Source organism: Macrotis lagotis, chromosome X (genome assembly GCF_037893015.1).
Source record: "Macrotis lagotis isolate mMagLag1 chromosome X, bilby.v1.9.chrom.fasta, whole genome shotgun sequence".
Taxonomy (NCBI): Eukaryota; Metazoa; Chordata; class Mammalia; order Peramelemorphia; family Peramelidae; genus Macrotis; species Macrotis lagotis.
In genome coordinates, this window is record NC_133666.1 from 289,717,594 (window position 1) to 289,736,834 (window position 19,241).

Consider the following 19,241-nt stretch of genomic DNA (forward strand, 5'->3'; position numbering starts at 1 on the left):
GTATAAAGATAAAAGGGAAAAGAAACATTAATGTTATCATCGTAGGACTGAACTAGAGACTGTCTGGTCAGACAAAGAAAAGGAATATAACTTCCTCAGGAAAGAGTTGTCATAAAATGATAATGGGGGAAATAAGTCACCTTCTCAGTTTCCCATAGCATCACTGACACATCACTGGGGCAAGGGGAACATAAGTGTTAACCAGGGATTTAGCTTTTATAGACTGTGGATTCCTTATCTTACTAATCTCTCTATATATAACATATATTAATATAAGGTATAGTTTATATAATTAGTATATTAATGTCATTATGCTGAAATATGATTATACTAATTATATATTATAGTAATGTGTTATTTTGTGTTGCAGTTTTAAATACAAAAAATATATTTTTTAAATCTATAAAATGCATGTGTGAGAGTGTGTGTGTCTATGTGTGTTTTCTTTCCCTCTGCCCCAACCATCACAGTCTTTCCTCAGGGATGTCCAAATGTGCTTGGTTCCCAGGAAGTTAGCAGAATTAGTACAGGTACAGACATCACAATTTTCTTTACCACTACTCTCTAGAACACCAATGCACACTAAAGGGACATAACTGAGGCCCCAAGTTCCTATGCTGCTACATCCATAAGCAAGCCTCACCCATCTCAATCTCAGTTTCAAGTTAGAATACCAAAGAACTCAAGGAGGTGGCTTTGTCCAACAGCAACCTTAAAATAGCTTAAGTCATAACTGCTGTTACTCTTACATAGTCTGGTTAGTAAAAACCCAAAGACTAATGACATTTGCCAGCCTCACCCCTGCTGCCCCCAGGAGATACTCTACAATGGAAGCCACAGGGAAGAGGCTCCAGGGAGGACCAGCAGGTGCTCAAACCTGTGTGTGTATCTTTCTGCCTTTGGTGGAACATTGGATAGAAAGTTGGTCTTGGGGTCAGGAAGATATGAGTTCAAGATCCTTCTCTGAAAATTTCTGGCTTTGGAATTTTGAAATACTTTCAAGATACTTCCCTTCTAAATGCAAGATCAGCATTAATAATGAAAGTTAGATCTCATTTTAAAAAAACAGACTTTCATGGACATCTTTGGAAGATTCATTCTCTGAAAACATACTGAATAAATTCCTTTCTTACCTAGCTGGGCATTTCATCTCTTAGAAGATAAAGTAAAGGTGATAATGCTACTCTGAACTGAAATGAAATGAAGTGTGAATTGACACAGATTTAGGAGAAAATAATGTTCTCTTGGAATTCACAATAGTTGAAAGAAGGAAGCTCTCCAGACAGACACATGTAATGTAATTCAAGAAAAAAGACTAAGTGAACAGCTTGCCTTCTTGCTGTACAGGAACCCAGAAGATGCCAAGTATGTCCAATTACTACTCTAAAACCAATTTAATTCAGAAAGTGTTTATTAAGCACCCACTATGGTACCCTGTACCCTGCTATATCTTGGGATATATCAAGATATTTTATATCTGGGGATATAAAAACCCTGCTTGGCCTCAGAAGGCTTATATTCTACACTAAAATTCCTGCCTACTTTCCCCTAGCATCATGACAGAAATCTAATTCTGACCAAATCTGGGTGACCCTGGCTAGTTGTAGATAGCCTTTGTCTCTCCTTTTCTTCCTATGAGAATAGGAATTATAAACCCTGCCCAGTGTACCTTAGAAAACTATTTTAAAGGCTAAATGAGAAATGTTAAAATTGCTCTGACGAAGCATAGGAGTGTTCAGTATCATTATGAACATGTCAGAATCATATATGTCCTGTTCTACTTCTGCCATCCTCTCAGCTCATCACACACACACACACACACACACCCCAACACACAACCCTATGCCCCATATCCCACACCCTCACAACAATTATGACTGAAGTGAGGGGTGCAACTCTAACTCCTGCTCCTAAACATCAACACTTGGTGAACCAAGTCCCATATCCTCACCCTGAGAATACAACCACATTCAGAGATTTAGCAGCCTCACACAGGACAGTGAGCAATGGAAGGAAGTCAGTCAAGCATTTATTAAGGGCCTATTGTATGAATCCCAAGTTCAGCCATTTCTTAACTGTGGAAACTTAGGAAAATCAATATCTTAAGAGTCTGGATTTCTTCATAATAATACATATGCTATCTCGAAGCTTTTTGTGAGGAAAGCATTTTATAAAGCTTACATATATGTATGTATGTGTGTGTGTCTGTATATATATAAAATAAGCGAGATATTATTTTTATTACTCACTGAACCTTTTTCTCTATAAAATTTGAATCATATGCCCCCTAATACCATGAATTAGACTCCCTCCTCAAAATTCTCATTCATTTTGCTTGCACATGTACTTTCTCTCATTCATATGTCACACCATAGTTACTTGTGAATATGTCTTTCCTTATTGGAAAGTAAGCTCACCAAAAGCAATGATTACCATACCTACATTTTTCAATCTTGTACATAGGACATGCTTACTATTTGCAATATAGTATTTATCAGAATTTCTGATACATACTGGGCTCCATGTCCATAGGTAAGCATCGATTGCTGGAGGTAAAATAGAATCCGAAGCAAAAAGAAATTTAAAAATTAGCCAAGAATCTTCCTCCTTGAAGAAGCTAGGGGTGGCAATGAGGGTGGTACCATATACCACAACTTGTAATAACGGTAATTCACCTTTCCACATAGACTTAAGGTTTAAATTGGCAGTATAGAGGAAAGAGATAACACTCATGACACTATCATCCATCTCCAAGTCTTTGTACTATTTGTTCACCAGAATCCCTTGTCAACCTTCAAGAATGAAGTCAAAGGTCATTTTCTCCAGGAAGTGGGATTGGACTAGATGGCCTGGGGTCCTATCCAGCCATAGTTCTCCTTTTCTATAACATTCAGTCAATAAACATTTATTAAATGCCTGTAGAGCATTGGAGATACAAATAAAGACCTGAGGTCCTAGCCAGCTTTAGTTCTCCTGATCTATAACATTCAGTCAATAAACATTTATTAAATGCCTGTAGAGAACTGAGATACAAATAAAAGCAAGGACAGTTCCTCCCCTTAAAGACCTCATGTGCTAATGGAGGAGATAATTTACTAACAAGATATACATAAGGTAATGTGGAGATAATTACCAGGGAAGGGAAGAACCAAGATTAAAAAGGATTAAAGATGGACTAAGGATTAAGCATGGTGACTCAGGACACCATTTCAGCTGCACAAAATCCATTCCGTACATCTCATCTCAAGTCAACAGAAAATGAGATGATTGAGAAGCCCTTCTAAATAGAAAACTCCTTAGTCTTCTTCCAGAAAATGTAAGAGACAATGAGAGGCTAGGGATAAGGAAAAAGTACAACAGACTCTTAAGGGACAATTGAGGCTCACAGCCTTAATCCAAAATGCCAGTTGTTCACAAGGTCATGTCTTCATTTGTGTGTGTGAACTAGATTTAAGTGAAGCAGTTTCACAAAGACATCAGTCTTATCTCTCTTCCATAATCATTAAAGTACAGTGGCAAGACAAAGTCAGGATGACTGGCAATGGTCCAGGAGGTAGTGGATGATCTTAGTGTCTTCAATGTCTAACCAAACTCTAAGTGCTTGGTCATTGGTACACATTGTTTTCATCTGCCCATTCCACCAGGAAAAGTCTTCACATTCTTGGGGTAGACATTCCCCTAACTCATTAACAGGTTTGAGGACCCTCAACCTGCATTAGTACATCTTCTAAGAGCTTTACAGGTGTGACTACTGTACATGCCACAGCTTCTTGGGAGTAACATATGAGGGCTGGGTGAGAAGTGGGAACCAAAGGTGGATAAGCAAAATAGTCCTTTGGGTAAAATGCTTGTGTCTCCCCCTCCCTTAATTTCTCTGCCCCCCCCAAGAATAAAAACAGGCATAAGAATATAGAGAATGTTATAAGAATAATGATAAAATCAACTTCACAGGGTTTTCATATGGATCTAATAAGGGAACAAGTTCTTTTCGAACTCTGAAAAGCTCTATACTGGTGAGTTATTATTATTATTATTATTAGTAGTAGTAGTAGTAGTAGTAGTAGTAGTAGTAGTAGCAGTAATCATCATCTACTTTTCACTTATTTCCAACAAGCACAGATAAAAATCACAAAAAATAGATGATTGGATATGTGATCAAGGGAAAAACTGTACTCCAAACTTTCCAAAGAGCAATGACCTTTGACTAAGTCATATATGCTTTTTTATACAAGGAAAAAACCCAACCCTAAGATCCCTTAAACCTCTGACCCCAATTTGCATTTTGGGTCTCCTCCTCCGCACCCTTAAAAAACAAGTCTGACAACCTCTTCTTATCTCACTAAGTCAAACTACTCTTAGACAGCTAATTAAGAATCTGTTTAGGGAAACTCACCAGAATCAGATCGACAGTGGTCAGAGTTTTCTCATGATATCTAAGTAGGTATTTGTCAATCACCCAAGGAATTCAGGGAAAAAAATATAAATTTCAAAATATAGGCATTTACTTGATTAGGAAAATATTCTACTTCCTATGGAGAAAGGGGGGGAGAAAGACATGGGTAAAGACCTAAAAGACTATTTTGTAAAGTTTTTTTAAAAAGCTGGTGACTATCCCATATTAAATGAAAAAGTTTTTCTGAGGCTTCTAAACACTTAGCTGCCTAGTAAATATTAGTCTAATAAACCCCATCCCAATTTCCACCAATTTCTCAGATGATTAAGGCACACTTGTCTTGGGATACTCAAATCCGAATGGGTGAGAAAATAATGGTCAAGGTCCAAGGTTCTTGTTTAAGAATATCAGCTTGAATATAAATATTGGAATTATCATCAACTCGACCTCTCTTTGTCACTCATACCTGTACCTCCCTTTCCAGTAGCACTGTCATCCTTCAAGTCTAGGTTTTGACACCTTGTATTTCAGTTATTGCAATTACCTCTACCTGGTGTCACTGACTTCTACCCTCTAATGCATGTTATACAGGCAAACTAATCTTCCTAAGGTACTACATTATGTCATTTTTCTGCTCAAATGCCTACAATGATTCTCCACTGACTGCTCCATTAAATCTCAAGTCCCTTGCCTAGTTTTCTGAGCTTTACCAGGGTCTGGCCCCTCCCCTACTTGTCAAATCCTATTTCCTGCCATTCCCCAACAGGAACCATCTGCTTCTATTATACTGGCTATCCTCCCTCTCCACCTACTCTCTACTGCCAATTTCTCTCTCTGACCCACACAATGCTCATTTCCCTGATTATATTGTTCCCTTCATCTTTGTAGTTCTTAAGCTGGGGTCCATAAACTTTTGGTGGATTTTTTTTTTTTTAGGTTTTTGTAAGGCAAATGGGGTTAAGTGGCTTTGCCCAAGCCCACACAGCTAGGTAATTATTAAGTGTCTGAGACCGGATTTGAACCCAGGTACTCCTGACTCCAAGGCTGGTGCTTTATCCACTACGCCACCTAGCCGCCCCTGTCCATAAACGTTTTAAAAAATATTTTGATAAACGTCCTTTCGATGTAATTAGTTTCCTTTGAAATTCTATGATTTTATTTTGACAAAGGGTCCAAAGTTTTCGTCAGACTATCAAAGGGGTCCACATTTTTTTGTGGTTAATTCTCAATTTAATGACATGCTTTTTCTATCCATTTGAGTCCTCCCCATACATCAGTCTAATATCAAGAAGACTTTCCTTGACTTTTCAAATGACTATACTATGGAAGTAGGGGACACAGGTCAGGAGAAGGCAGGTCCTTCAGTGCCACTATGTCTAAGATCCAGAAGTTAAACCTGGACTTCATCACTGGACAACTACTGGAAACACAGGGCTTCTGGCCATTCAAGAACATACAACTGACAAAGAATAAGATTCCCAAGACTTAAGTTCCAGGAGATCAGTCTGAGCCATTTCATCCTCCTGGAGGTTCCAAGCAAAATGGTCCAAGATCTGCAATACCATCCACAGCCAAGACAATGACTTGCTCAGTTAATTGCTCTATCATGGCAGAGACTTCCAAGTACCTAATTCTTCATGGGAGTTATTTGGACTGAGCCAAACTGTCCTTGGAACCATCTGTCCACTACTGCTGATCAACAAATCTGTTACCCCAAAATTCTTTCCTACTTCAGAGTATCTGTAAGTATGTACCATCAACTCCATCCATGGATTCTCCAATGAGCACAAAAGACATGACAGCATTGAACAGGGGAAAATCTTAATTGACTATTTCAACGACCTCTTCATTCCAAGCAACTGTGGATGGAGAATGAATTAAACCAAAATTTAAGAGTACCTCAGAGAATCAAGCTGTTCCAGTTTTTATAATCCATATTTTAATCTATAAAGCAATGAAAATAAAACCAGTAGGATGAAAATGCTTATTTCAAAGTAAAATTATAACATCTGCTTTCAATTACTTGTATTAAAAATTCATTTACACAAAAAGAAGAAACTAAAAAATAATTATAACTAATTATTATAAAATTCTTCAATCATTTGACATAATTGGTCATCTCAGTTAATAAACTAGACCTATTCCTTCCCTGGTAGATGGAACACTAAAGGTAGATGGTTCACTAAAGAATTCTTGAGTTAGGAATTCTTCTCTCTCTCTCTCTCTTTTTTTTTACAAGTCAATGGGGTTAAGTGTCTTGCCCAAGGCCACACAGCTATGTAATTATTAAGTGTCTGAGACCGGATTTGAACTCAGGTACTCCTGACTCCAGGGCCAGTGATCTATCCACTTTGCCACCTAGCTGCCCCGAGTTAGCAATTCTTGAGTTCAAATCTAACCTCAGACGTTTACTGACCCTGAGTAAGCTACTTAACTCCCTGTGCCTCAATTTCTTCATCTAAAAAATAAATTGGAGAAGGAAATAGCAAATCACTTCAATATTTTTGCCAAGAAATCTCAAATAGGGTCATGAAGAGTCAGATAGAACCGAAAAGACTGAACAACAACTCCTTTCTCTACTTTCAATTCAAAAACATTTATTAGGTACCCACTAACTTCAAAATTCTATCTTAGTCACAGGGATACAATGGTGAAGAGACATATTTATCTTGGGAATATAAGAGTGAAGAGATATATTTATCTCACTACAGTTGAAAAAGTGTTTGATTTTGAAGATGAGTTCAAATCCAAATTTTCTATTTCTGTGACCTTGGGCAAATCACAATCTTTCAGGGACTCCTCAATTATAAAAGATGGACTCTGAAAATTAGATTCTGAAGTCCCTTCTACTGCAAATCTCAAGTTCTTAACATTTGATATAAATTAGGTAAAATAGCTATAAGTCAAAAAAATTCCAAGACCAGAAAGTTGTAGAGAGTAGAATACTTAAAACAGGCCTCTGCTAAATACATAGCATATCATATACAGGCCACCCAATATATTATGAGTTTTAATAGGAAGATTCTGATAAATGGAGTTGGCTGGCATCCCTGACTGGTTCAGCTTTCTCATCTGATGATTTAGCAAGAAACTTATCATTTAGGTTAATGTATTCCAGCATGCCTTAACATGCTCAGCAGCCCAAATGTTTGGGAATCAGATTGGTAGCCAAAAAGAAAAAATATATTAAAAGAAAAAAAAATCAGTTATTGAAGCTCAGTTTAGAAAATTTTTTTAAGTAAACCCAGGAATGGTTTTTCCTCAGATTCCTTTTCAACTCACGGTGCCTAGTACATAAATAATAAATAAAAAATGCTTGCTGATTGATTGTGAAACATTTCTAAGACAGGACAGATATGCAAAATAGATACCAAAATCCTTTTTTTTAAAAACATGACCAGGGTGTGAAAAAATCATCAGCAAAACATAATCAACTTTGGGAAATGTCTATCCAAACAAACACCACCAAAGGCAACACCTGGTTGTATGGCTGCTTTTTCTGTTCTCACGTTATAAAAATCCCAGCCAACCAGAAACTTAGGCAATCCAAGACAAATGGAAGAATTAGAACTTGAGATCTTCTACAAGCTCTTAGCCAAAGGAAATCTGGAAAAGCATCTTTTCCAGACATCCCTTTGAAATTGAAAACATTTTCATTAAAACAATAAAAACTGTTCTAGTGTCTAAGAGACCCAACTTGCCAAGAAAAAAAAATCAATTTATCATTAAATGAAGGTAGAGAAGGAAAACAAGAGAAATTCTCCCAGGACTGATGACTGACTGCATGTTTATGTATTCCTTTCTCAAGTTCTCAAGTATATACCCTTAATTAATGAGTTAGACTGGATGCATCTAATGTGAGCTCCCTGAGTTCACACCAAAAGTTTTCATCCTGTCTTTTCACTTTTCTCTCCCTTTCCTTTTTCTCTTGCCCCTTACTCCCCTCCAACTTTGTCTCATTTCAAAAGAACCAATAACTCCTGATAGAAAGCTGATGGATTAAATATGCAGAATGACATACATTTTTAAACAATATGGGAGCCTGTTTTGCTTGGTTACAAGGGTTTTTCTTTCCATTTTTTTTTTTTAAATTGGCACAGGGAGAAGTAAAAGGCAGAAATATTTTTGATGAATAAAAAAAAATCTAATCTAAAAATAAATTTAAAAAGAGAAGCATTGGGGCGTAGTGGACAGAGCACCAGCCCTGGAGTCAGAGTACCTGAGTTCAAATGCAGCCTCAGACACTAATAATTACCTAGCTGTGTGGCTTTGGGCAAGCCACTTAATCCCATTTGACTTGCAAAAACATTAAAAGACAGACAGAGAGAGAGAGAGAGAGAGAGAGAGAGCGAGCAGAGGCATTGGCTAGACTTCTGAAGGTCCCAAAAACCTAGAAACTAAGGGGATATCCAGTTATTGGAGAATAGCTAAACAAGTTATGGTGCTTAAATGTCCTAGAATACGCTGTGCTATATAAGAAACAATAAGTGAGAGAAGCATGGCAAGGCTTATATGAATTGAAACAAAGGGGAGGAGTTAAGCAGAACCAGAAAAACAATATATACCATGATCTTAAACAATAACAAAAATCTACATAGAGAACATAAAAAAAAACAATCAAAATTGATTGTAATATTGTAATGACCAAGTGTGGCCCTAAAGAAGACATGAGAAAATATCTTGCCCTCATATACTTCTTTAAAGAAAAGGGGCCCAGGAATGTGGAATCCTGGGTATGATGTAAGGCTTTCTTCCATATTTTGGTTTGTTTTGCTGAATTTTCTTCTTTATTATCTGGAATGGCCCTTGGGTAGAGTGGTAGTGCTAATGAAGGAGGCATAAAATAGGAAAAATAGTTCCAAATATAAAAGACATTGATCAAAATTTGTTTTTAAAACTGAACACATTTATTCACCAAATGAGGGATGCCCACATTCAAAAATTCCTTCTCACATCCACATAATGATTTGAAGTTTATAAAATGTTTTCTCTACAAAAATGCTGTGAGGTAGACATATCCAGAATTACTGTATTTGTTTTACTTTGTTCTTGCTTTCTTTGGGCATTTATAGAAATGGTAAACAATGATCACTTGAAGGAAATTCCAGAAGAAGACCTAAAAGGAGACATCATATGAAGCTTAGCAAATTTGTACTATGGCAACAGAATTCCTCTGGCTCATTAAGATTATTAATCCGTTTAAATTCCTTAACCAAAGGCTTCACAATATCATTCCCCTTGGAAAAATAATAATTAACGTAGGCTTCTGAGTAACCTAGAAATGTCTGCTGTTTTTATGGAAAAAGAATTTTCATTAGTTTCATGAAAGAGTTTGTAATTCAGAAATTCCATCTCCTATAATAAAATTAAAATACACCATATAAACTCTGAAGCATTCTATCACCTCGATTGAGTTTGAGTCAGTTTTTCAAGATTTATTACAAAGCTCTCTCTATGAACCCCATTTCTCTTCCCAACCTCCACCCCTTTCACTTGAGGCTCAAAAATTGGCATTTACAAAGAAATACCAGAAGTCTGAGCATTTTATTAGCCAAGGGAAATCCCAACCTTCTTGGCTCCTTTTCTGATGATGACAGCTAGTTTTCCATGTTGAATCATATACGAGCTGCTGCAAATATTTAAGGGGGGTAAAGGGAAGGCACACTTTCAAATTATAACCCAAAAATGCATAAATAATGATGATTTAGAACTTTCTACTCATTTTTAAAAGGCTAAATCTAAAACAGTCATTTTAAAAACTGCAATGAAAGTAGAGTGCTTCTCTTAAAATACTTTCAATGCCATGCCAAGGGTTTCTACAGTATTACCAAGTTTATACTTTAGGTACAATTTATATGAAAATCTACCTATTTTAGAAATGAGCATGACTCTTTTTCCTCCTGTTTCATCCACAAGTCCTACTGCAAATCCCATGTTCTTCATGAACACACCCTGCTGACTCCAGCTCCAGCAAATCGACTCCCTCCCTGAATTCCCATGGTATTTTAAAAATTTTTATTTATTTAAGGTAATGGGGGTTAAGAGTGACATGCAGTCACACAGGCAATTATTAAGTGTCTGAGACCAAATTTGAACTCAGGTCCTAATTGACTCCAAGGCTGGCTCTCTATCTACTGCACCACCTAGCTGCCCCCATCCCATGATATTTAGAATCTATACCACACATTGTGCAACTTGATTATATGGCTTCAATGGCTCCTTCTGGAATTTTACCATTCTATCCTGCTCCATTTTCTGCAATTGTGTTGTCTGGGTTAGTCTTTGTTTCCCTTCCATATCCCTGGCTGGACCTGAAGAATGCTATCAAATAAATGCAAGCTGATTGAAAGATTCAGGGATGCTTACAATTTTATCATGCTTTCTTTCTACTTTTAAATAAAATGAGAACCTCACAAGTGAAGTTCAAAGTACTTGTCATCAATACATTCCTCTACTTCACACTTTAGGATTTCTTATGTTCCCAAACAAACCTAGCATTAAAAGCCTAAAGGTCCAACATTATTTTCCCCTCAAACAAATTAAAATGCATCCAAATTCTTTGCATGGTTGGATTTTTGAGAAGTGGATAAATAGCAAAATTAAAAGTCCAAGTGATATTCCTCATTACTGCTCTCATTTTTAAGAAGAAATTTTCCAATGCAAGTGAATTCATGCTTCACTATATAGGGTGGCAAATTCCAGGATTATCTATGACCATTTTGTAAGATATATGAACAAGATGTTAGTTCTGTACCAGATGTGAATCACAAGGACCTACCTAGCTAAATATTATTACTTTGTAAAATGGGTTTAACACTTCAAATCAGGACACTTGAAATTCAATGCTACAAACTTGCTGTGCAATCTTGGGGAAGTAACCTAACCTCATCTGTAATTTAACAAACCTGTAATTTCAGCTAAAGAGGGGGCTTTTGAGCTTTAATGGGCTATGACCATCAGTTGTGTGTACTCAAGTTTGGCAATATGGGGTGCCCAGAGGAGTGGCCCACTGAGTTGCCAAACTTATTTGATCCAAGAGGATCAACCTTAACCAAGATGGAAAAAAAGCAGGTCAAAACCATTTTGCTGATCAGAGAGCAGTTGGGCTAAGTGGTCTAGAGGACAGAGTGCTGAGCCTGGAGTCAAGAAGACCCAAGTTCAAATTCGACCTTCACCCTAGGCAAATCACTTTCCCTATGTACCTCAGTTTTCTCATCTGTAAATGAGGATAATTTTAAGAAGAAAATGGCAAACCACTCTAGTATCTTTGGCAAGAAAACCCCAAATGGGATCAAGAAGAGTCAGAACAACCAAAAAAATGAGAAAACAATAAAAAATGGAGATAATAGTAGCTCACAAGGTTGTTGTAAGGATTAAAATATTTGTAATTCATTTAGCCTGTGTACATAGTAGGTATTAAAATAAGTGCCTATTCAGTGCCTCTTCCCCCAAGTCTTTAAAAAACAAAACCCACAGGTTAACATATTTTTCACAGAATAATAATAATAAATGCTTCCTGATTTTGGATTGTGTAACTGCATTGCCCAACCCACCTTAAAGAGTAAGGATCAACTGAAATAATGGGAGTACAAAAGCACCCAGACAAATGTTCAACCCTCTTCAAAGATCAGACATTAATATATGCAACATCTAAAAGGAATAGAATGGTAATTCTCAAGGGATGGAAAATTGGAAAATATATTATGTTTGGAATAATGATAATTTTCCTTCAGAAGGAAAGCTATTCTACTTCTAACATAAATCTGACTTTTTCTTTGTTTGTTTGGTAATCCAGAGCCCAAGTATTTAATTTTGAATAAAAGATCCTAATGTTGCTCAGACCCCAAATTCTAACACTATTCATTCCACACCATGGAGCCCAAAGTCTACTTCATTCCATTACAACAAGACTTCAGATAAACATGTCCACATAACAATATGGGAAAGGCCACTAAATGGCTGAGAAAACTAGAGTAGCAAAATGACCTTAAGGTACGTTAAAATATAATTTGGGGGCAGAAGCAACCAATCAAGGTTCTAACTTACTGTTGTCTCATTCTTTTTGTCTTTTTCTCCCTTTAAATTTCTACTTAATATTCTCTTTTAACTTAAACTACTGAACACTGTAGTAATTTTTGCCACCAGTTTCAGAAGCTTCTGCTACTTAACCACTGGTACAGATATCATTTTGAAGGCATTCTGCTGGGATAGTTTTCCAATATCAGATACATTAATTACTGCTTTCCTATGCTTATCATTACTCTTTAGAACAGAGTTTAATTCTTAACCTAGGATCTGTGATTTAGGCTTTTAAATTAATATTCTGATAATTGTATTTCAATAGAATTGATTTCCTTTCTAATCCTATGAATTTTATTTTATGAATTTAAAAACTTTCTGTAAAGCAATCCAAAGCTTCACTAGATTGTCCAAAGGGGTCCTGACACAGAAAGGTTAAAAGATCCTCATTTAGTTTTAGGTGATCATTAACAATCTGGCCACAGGCTGACTGATATTCAGAGCAAACAACTCTGAAACAGGGCAACTGTTTCCTCTTCACAAATGCATAGATAGGAACTGCTGTTCCCTACTTTTTTTTATCCTTCAGGAACACAAAGAACTTATTTTTAAAAACATTTTTCAAATGTCTCACACAAACATGGGTAAGAAAATTGTACAGTTGGTAATTTAGGTTAGTTCCCTAAGAATAACCAACACACCAGGCAAAAAGTAAACATTTGGTCACTGATTTAAAGTGAATTCTTTTTCATCTTATTTTCTGCTCTGCATTATCCTGATTCCATATTCCTGTTTCATATATCCAAATCCAATCCCAGAGATCCATATTGGAGTTCCACAGTACTAACTGGCTGGCAGCTGTCCAAAACAAGTTGGCAGGACACAATGAAAGCTTTCTTAATGACCACTGTCTCTCTTGAACAGTTGACTGGTTTGACTTTGGGCAGCAATTTGGGGGCAGAAGCACCCAAAGTTCTAACTTCCTGTTATGTAATTTCTTCTGTTCTTTTCTCCCTTCAAATTTCTATTTAATTTTCTCTTTTGAAGTTAAACTACTTTAATACTGCAGTAATTTTCGCCACCAGTTTCAGCAGCTTCAAGAACTTAACCACTGGCACAGATGTCATTCTGAAGGCATTCTCTTGGGATTATTATGGTTTTCCAATATCAGATACATTAAATACTGCCACCATTCAAAAATTTTTCACCACAGCAGAAATGCTGTTGCCACCTAGTCTACCAACCCAATGAATACATACTCCAAAAGGCTTTACTTTAATGGAAAATGAATTTTATTTGTAGAGAGAGTTGACAAGAGTTATTTGTGTTTCTCTAGTTGCTGACCTGGGTGGTTTTCCTTCTAAGTAATTAGAGTAATCAAGGCAGGTATATGATCCTAGACCCAAAGAGGATTGCAAATTTAGAGCTGGAAGGAAGTTTAGAGGTCATCAAGTTTAACTCCACCATTCTGCTGATGAGGAAAATGAGGTCTTGAGTTTATTTGATTTACCCAACTTTACAAAGGCAGAGATTAGCAGAGTTAAGATTCAAGCCCTGATGCTCTGATTCCAAATCCAACATTCTTTCCACTACATCATGAAAGCCTCAATATCACATAAAATACTCCAAGTATCTTTGACTTCATGGTCTGTACAGATAATAACCAATCTATAAGTGACTAGATGTTCTGAGAGTTGAGATGACCAAAAAATTCATGATTTCAATGTATTTAAGCCAATCCTTGAATGAAAGGCATACAGTCCATCACTAGGTCTCCTCTCAAAAGTCTTTTCAATCTGGTAAACACCTCCCAAAAATGACTTTTCAGAAGTCTTCAAAGGGCTATCAAGTATCAGAGTAGGGTGTCTGCAGAGGTCCTACAGACTACCAATGAGGTAAACATGCTGGAGGAGACAGCACATATACTGGTCACTTAATAAATGCTTGTTGACTGAAACACCTGAAAATCAGATCATCTAGAGAACTAAAATGATACTTTGTGGTTTCCCAGCAAACCGTGTCTCCATAGGATCTGTAAACAACATGTCATAATCTAGCCTGAGGGGAGAGTCTACTGCCAAAGAAGGGTTTGCATATGGCACATCAGCCACAAAAATACTAGTCTCCACCTATTGCATACATGCAATTATACAAAGTTGTCAAATACAATGCATGGTAAAGTTAAAAAATCCAGGGTTTACAAACATCTTACATAAAGATAAAAGACTTCTGAGCAAGCCTCTTGTTCTAAAGTTACCATCTAATTCCTTTCCATAGACACCCCCCCCCCCCCCCGCACCAAACCAACAATTCTGTTCAAGATATTTAGAATGCAATCTGTAGAAGAGGTAGACAGGGTGTCAGATGGGCATCCTAACAATGTTATTGATTTTAATCCCTCTATGAATAATCATTTATTTCCTATTCTCTTCACTGGGGCTCACATTAGCAGGATGGCCAATTCACTACCTTGGCTTCTTGTTGTTGTTGTTGTTGATTTGGTTAGGTTTTATGAGGGACAATGGGGAAGGAATAAGATGTGCTAAGCAAAAATCAGGATTGTGTTTGGTATATTTAATTGTGACTAATTATAATAAATTGATGGAATAAAACCAACTTCGGTTTTTTTGGCTAAGGCTGAAAGCAGACCAAGGGTTTCTGACATTCCAGTCATCAATCTATTTCCAAGAAAAGAGCTTCAATTTAAAAAAGGGGCTCCCACAGTCTTTTTGCCTTTTTTCCTTTCTTCCTTTTAACAGTGGCACTTTTCCAACTTTTCTCATAAGGTACAGAAGTGCAGACCCTATGTCTAAGAAAGCTTAGGAGAGCCACATTCTCAAAGAGAAAAAAATTCAACATGCCAGTCAAAAACCTTGCATTGAAAGAGTTGGAGATTAAGGGAGTGGGGTGGCAGTGCATCTGTTCTCTGTAGTTATTAACCTAAAATCTTATTGCAATGGTAGCGAAGCACTAGGCCTACCACACAAGTGAAGAGAGGTCTAACAGGCAGACTGTGAGTCATAGATTACTTACTTCACTCTTCTTGAACCTTGCTTTCAAGCTCTTCATGTTTAGTCCATTCAGCCTTCCAAAGTAAGAAGAAATTTTTCAACACCTAAGTAAAAGAATAAAGGAAAAAGTAAGTTTCTAAGATTTCAAATAAACACCATCTGTACCTTCCCCAGGTCAGACCACATTTCTCTCTGTCTCTTTCCTGTCCTGGGAAATTCCACTTTCATATTATTGCTTGGACCTACCCCTTAAGATCCTAAAGTCTACTAAAAATTTAAAGATCCACTAGAATCCCCCACCATCAATTTAGGCAACTTTTTTGCCAAAGGTTTGGTCAGATAAACAGCTAGCATTTATATAGTATTTTAAGTTTAAAAAAAACAAAACCTGTTTTACATATAGTATCTGATTACTGCAACAATCCTGTGAATTAAGGTTTTGTTGTTACCTCCATTTCTACAGAAGAGGAATTGAGACTGGGAAGTTAATTGACTTGCCTGGCAACACAAGTAAATATGTAAGGTAAGATTTGATTTCAGATCTTCCTGATTTCAGATCAAATACTCCACTCAGAAACTCACCTAGCTGCCCTCCTGATCTTAAGCACAACAGCTACCTAAAATGTGACTTCAGGGAGATTTCCCTTGAACAACACACTCACAGGTCAACATTGCAAAACTTCAGTGAATCTTAAGGTCAGACTTTAGTCTGTGTAAAGAAATTCACCAATGTTTCTGTAAACAAAAACACAGCAGGAATTTAAGCCAATATAGAAAAAAACAAATCTTCGTATTCAACACAAAGAAATAGGGAAACAAAATTTCTAAGAGTTTTTGCAAATTATTATTCCCATTCATATAACTCACTCTCTCTCTCTCTCTCTCTCTCTCTCTCTCTCTCTCTCTCTCTCTCTCTATATATATATATATATATATATATATATATATATATGTATATAAATTCCCATTCCTAGTATTAGAATTAATCAGTTCTCTTTCTTTAAAGGGAGTAAAGAGGGTTGTATTCCAGATTCCATTCTTTCCTGATCTGATTGTAGTCTTCCTTCTATACAATGTAATTAGGAGAGGCGGAGATAAAAGCAATGTTATGAACAAAGTAGGTGGCCAACTTCACCTCAGCCCGCCCCCCCCAATCCAACTGGGTCATTCTGTTTTCAAGTCAACAAATATTTTATTAATCCCTTACTAGGTTAAGTGGAGATTAAAAAAAAAGTCACTTGCCTTCAAAAAGCACCAGTAGAAGGGGAGGAAACAACATGAAAACAACTAGATACACACACACACACACACACACACACACACACACACACACACACATAAATACATATATAGGACAAATTGGAAGTAATCTTAAAAGGAAGGCAATAGCAGCAAAGCAGGTTGGGAAAGAATTCTCGTAAAGTATTGAATTTTAGAGGGGAACTGAAGAAAGCTAGGTGAGTCAGGTGACAAAGATGAGGAGGAAGAAAATTCCATGCATGGAAAAACAATCTATGAAAATGTCTAAAGTCAAGAGTATGATGTTCATGAACAGCCATTGGATTGCAGAGTGCATGGAGGGGAGGTAAGGCATCATTTGAAAGAGGACCAGGACATCAGGAAAGTGATGCAATGAATTGCAAATGAACTGGATTTCAGTGAAGAAGGGCTATTCAAAGTCACCAGCTTCATTATCTTCTCTGAAGTCACCAAGGTCAGATGGCCACCATGAGGTGGCCTGGAGGATGACAGGAGATGGTCCCAGATGCAGTGGGAGACCTAGGCCTTTTTCAGCTGAGGTCTTTCCCAGATCTCAGTTTGACATAGAAGTAAGTAATGCTAAATAAATTATTAGAAGACTGGAAGGAGACAGGTTATGTAGGGTTTTTAAAGTCAAACAGGATTTTTAATTTGATCCTAGACATTCTAAGACACCATTGGAGTTTACTGAGTAAACATGAACAGACCTACTACACTTTAGGAAGATCAATTTGAAATCTGAGAATAGACTAATATAAGGAAAGGCTCAAGATGGGGAGATCAATCAGCTGGCTATTTCAATAAGCCAGGTATGAAGGGACCTCACCAGGGCTGTGGCAAGCTCAGAGAAGAAAAAGTCCATATTCAAAAGATGCTGCAAAAAATAGAAATGTCGCTGTTGGTGGAGCTGTGAACTCATCCAACCTTTCCCGGGAGAAATTTGGAACTATGCCCAAAGGGCAACAAAAAATATGTAAACCCTTTGATCCAGCAATACCACTACTGGTCTATACCCTGAAGAAGATGACGAAAAAGGATAAAAACATCACTTGTACAAAAATATTCATAGCAGCCCTGTTTGTGGTGGCAAAGAATTGAAAATCAAGTAAATGTCCTTCAATTGGGGAATGGCTTAGCAAACTGTGGTATATGTATGTCATGGAACACTATTGTTCTAATGAGAAACCAGGAGGGACGGGATTTCAGGGAAACCTGGAAGGATTTGCATGAACTGATGCTGAGTGAGATGAGCAGAACCAGAAAAACACTGTATACCCTAACAGCAACATGGGGGCGACGATCAACCTTGATGGACTGGCTCATTACATCAGTGCAACAATCAGGGACAGTTTGGGACTGTCTTCGATGGAGAATACCATCTGTATCCAGAGAAACAACTGTGGAGTTTGAACAAAGACCAAGGACTATTACCTTAAATTTAGGAAAAAAAACTGATATCTTATTGTCTGATCCTGCTTTCTCTTATAATTTATGTTTCTTCCTTAAGGATATGATTTCTCTCTCATCACACTCAATTTGGAACAAAGTACACCATGGAAACAATGTAAAGACTCACAAATTGCCTTCTGTGGAGGGGGTAAGGGGAGGGAAGTAAGATTAGGGGGGAAAATTGTAAAACTCAAAATAAATAAAATCTTTAAAAAAAATTTAAAAAAAGAAAGTGACTAGGAAGACATCAGCCTGGCACCCATATGCCTACTTTTTAAAGAATGAAAAAAAAAAGGAAGCCCAAATTGCTTTTATTTGGGGGGGGAAGGGGAAGAGAGAATTCTTAAACTCAGAATAGCAAAATAAAATAAAGGAGGAAATCATCAAAATAAATAGAAATGTCAGAACCTGCAGCTGACTGGATGGGGGGGGGGGATCAGGAAGAAAAGGACAGGAAAGAATGGAAAGTCAAGCATGAGACAATTTTTGAGTACAACCAAAAGATATGGCAAATCCACAATTCATTTCCTAAGGAGCTTTAAAAAGTTTTAACAGTGATAAACTAATTACAATACAAAGCTTTTTAGAAAGTCTATGAGTTTTTATTTTCATTTAACTCAACCTGTAATAAATGAAATAGACAAGGTTCTGCATTCAGCATCCATTGACTCTGGAGTCAGAAGATATGTAGTTATCAGTGCTTTCTGCATATCTAAACTTGGGCAAACTGTTTCACTTCTCTGGGCCTCAGTTTGCACATTTGTAAAATAAAGGGATTGGACTAGATTGGCTGGCACATTCCCTTACTGCTCAATACCTAGGCTCTAGGATTCCAATTCAGAACTGATCTCAATCAAATGTTTACTCTGGCTAATAAGTGACTACTTTAAAAATTACTTTTGAGGTCACCCATAAACCTGAGTCATATTGATGATCTGGAATATAGAGGAAGTAAATAAGGTGCCTTCCAGCTGTGGTCACAGTGAGGAAGTCAAAAGATAACCCCCTCACTAAAACTTAATTTCATTATACAGCCTTTGTTCTCATTATAGCACCTTTTCTTATGACAAGATCTGGATTTAACAATTAATAAGAAGGTAAAAGAGAAA

At 36.9% G+C, this 19,241-nt stretch overlaps 1 protein-coding gene across 7 annotated transcripts in view; it reads right to left on the reverse strand.

Annotated features, from left to right (window-relative positions):
- Window positions 1-19,241, reverse strand: part of RAI14 (retinoic acid induced 14) — a 171,920-nt gene that overhangs the window by 113,400 nt on the left and 39,279 nt on the right. For 4 of the 7 annotated variants that reach the window (XM_074202443.1, XM_074202442.1, XM_074202437.1 and 1 more), the window contains exon 1: window positions 15,446-15,520. Coding sequence is in view for 3 of the 7 variants with exons in the window: in XM_074202440.1 (XP_074058541.1) it covers window positions 15,446-15,481 (36 nt within the window). In the remaining 4 variants the exon portion in view is untranslated. Of the gene's footprint in view, window positions 1-15,445; window positions 15,528-19,241 lie in introns of those variants that run through there. The other 3 variants (XM_074202440.1, XM_074202439.1, XM_074202438.1) reach the window with 1 other exon arrangement.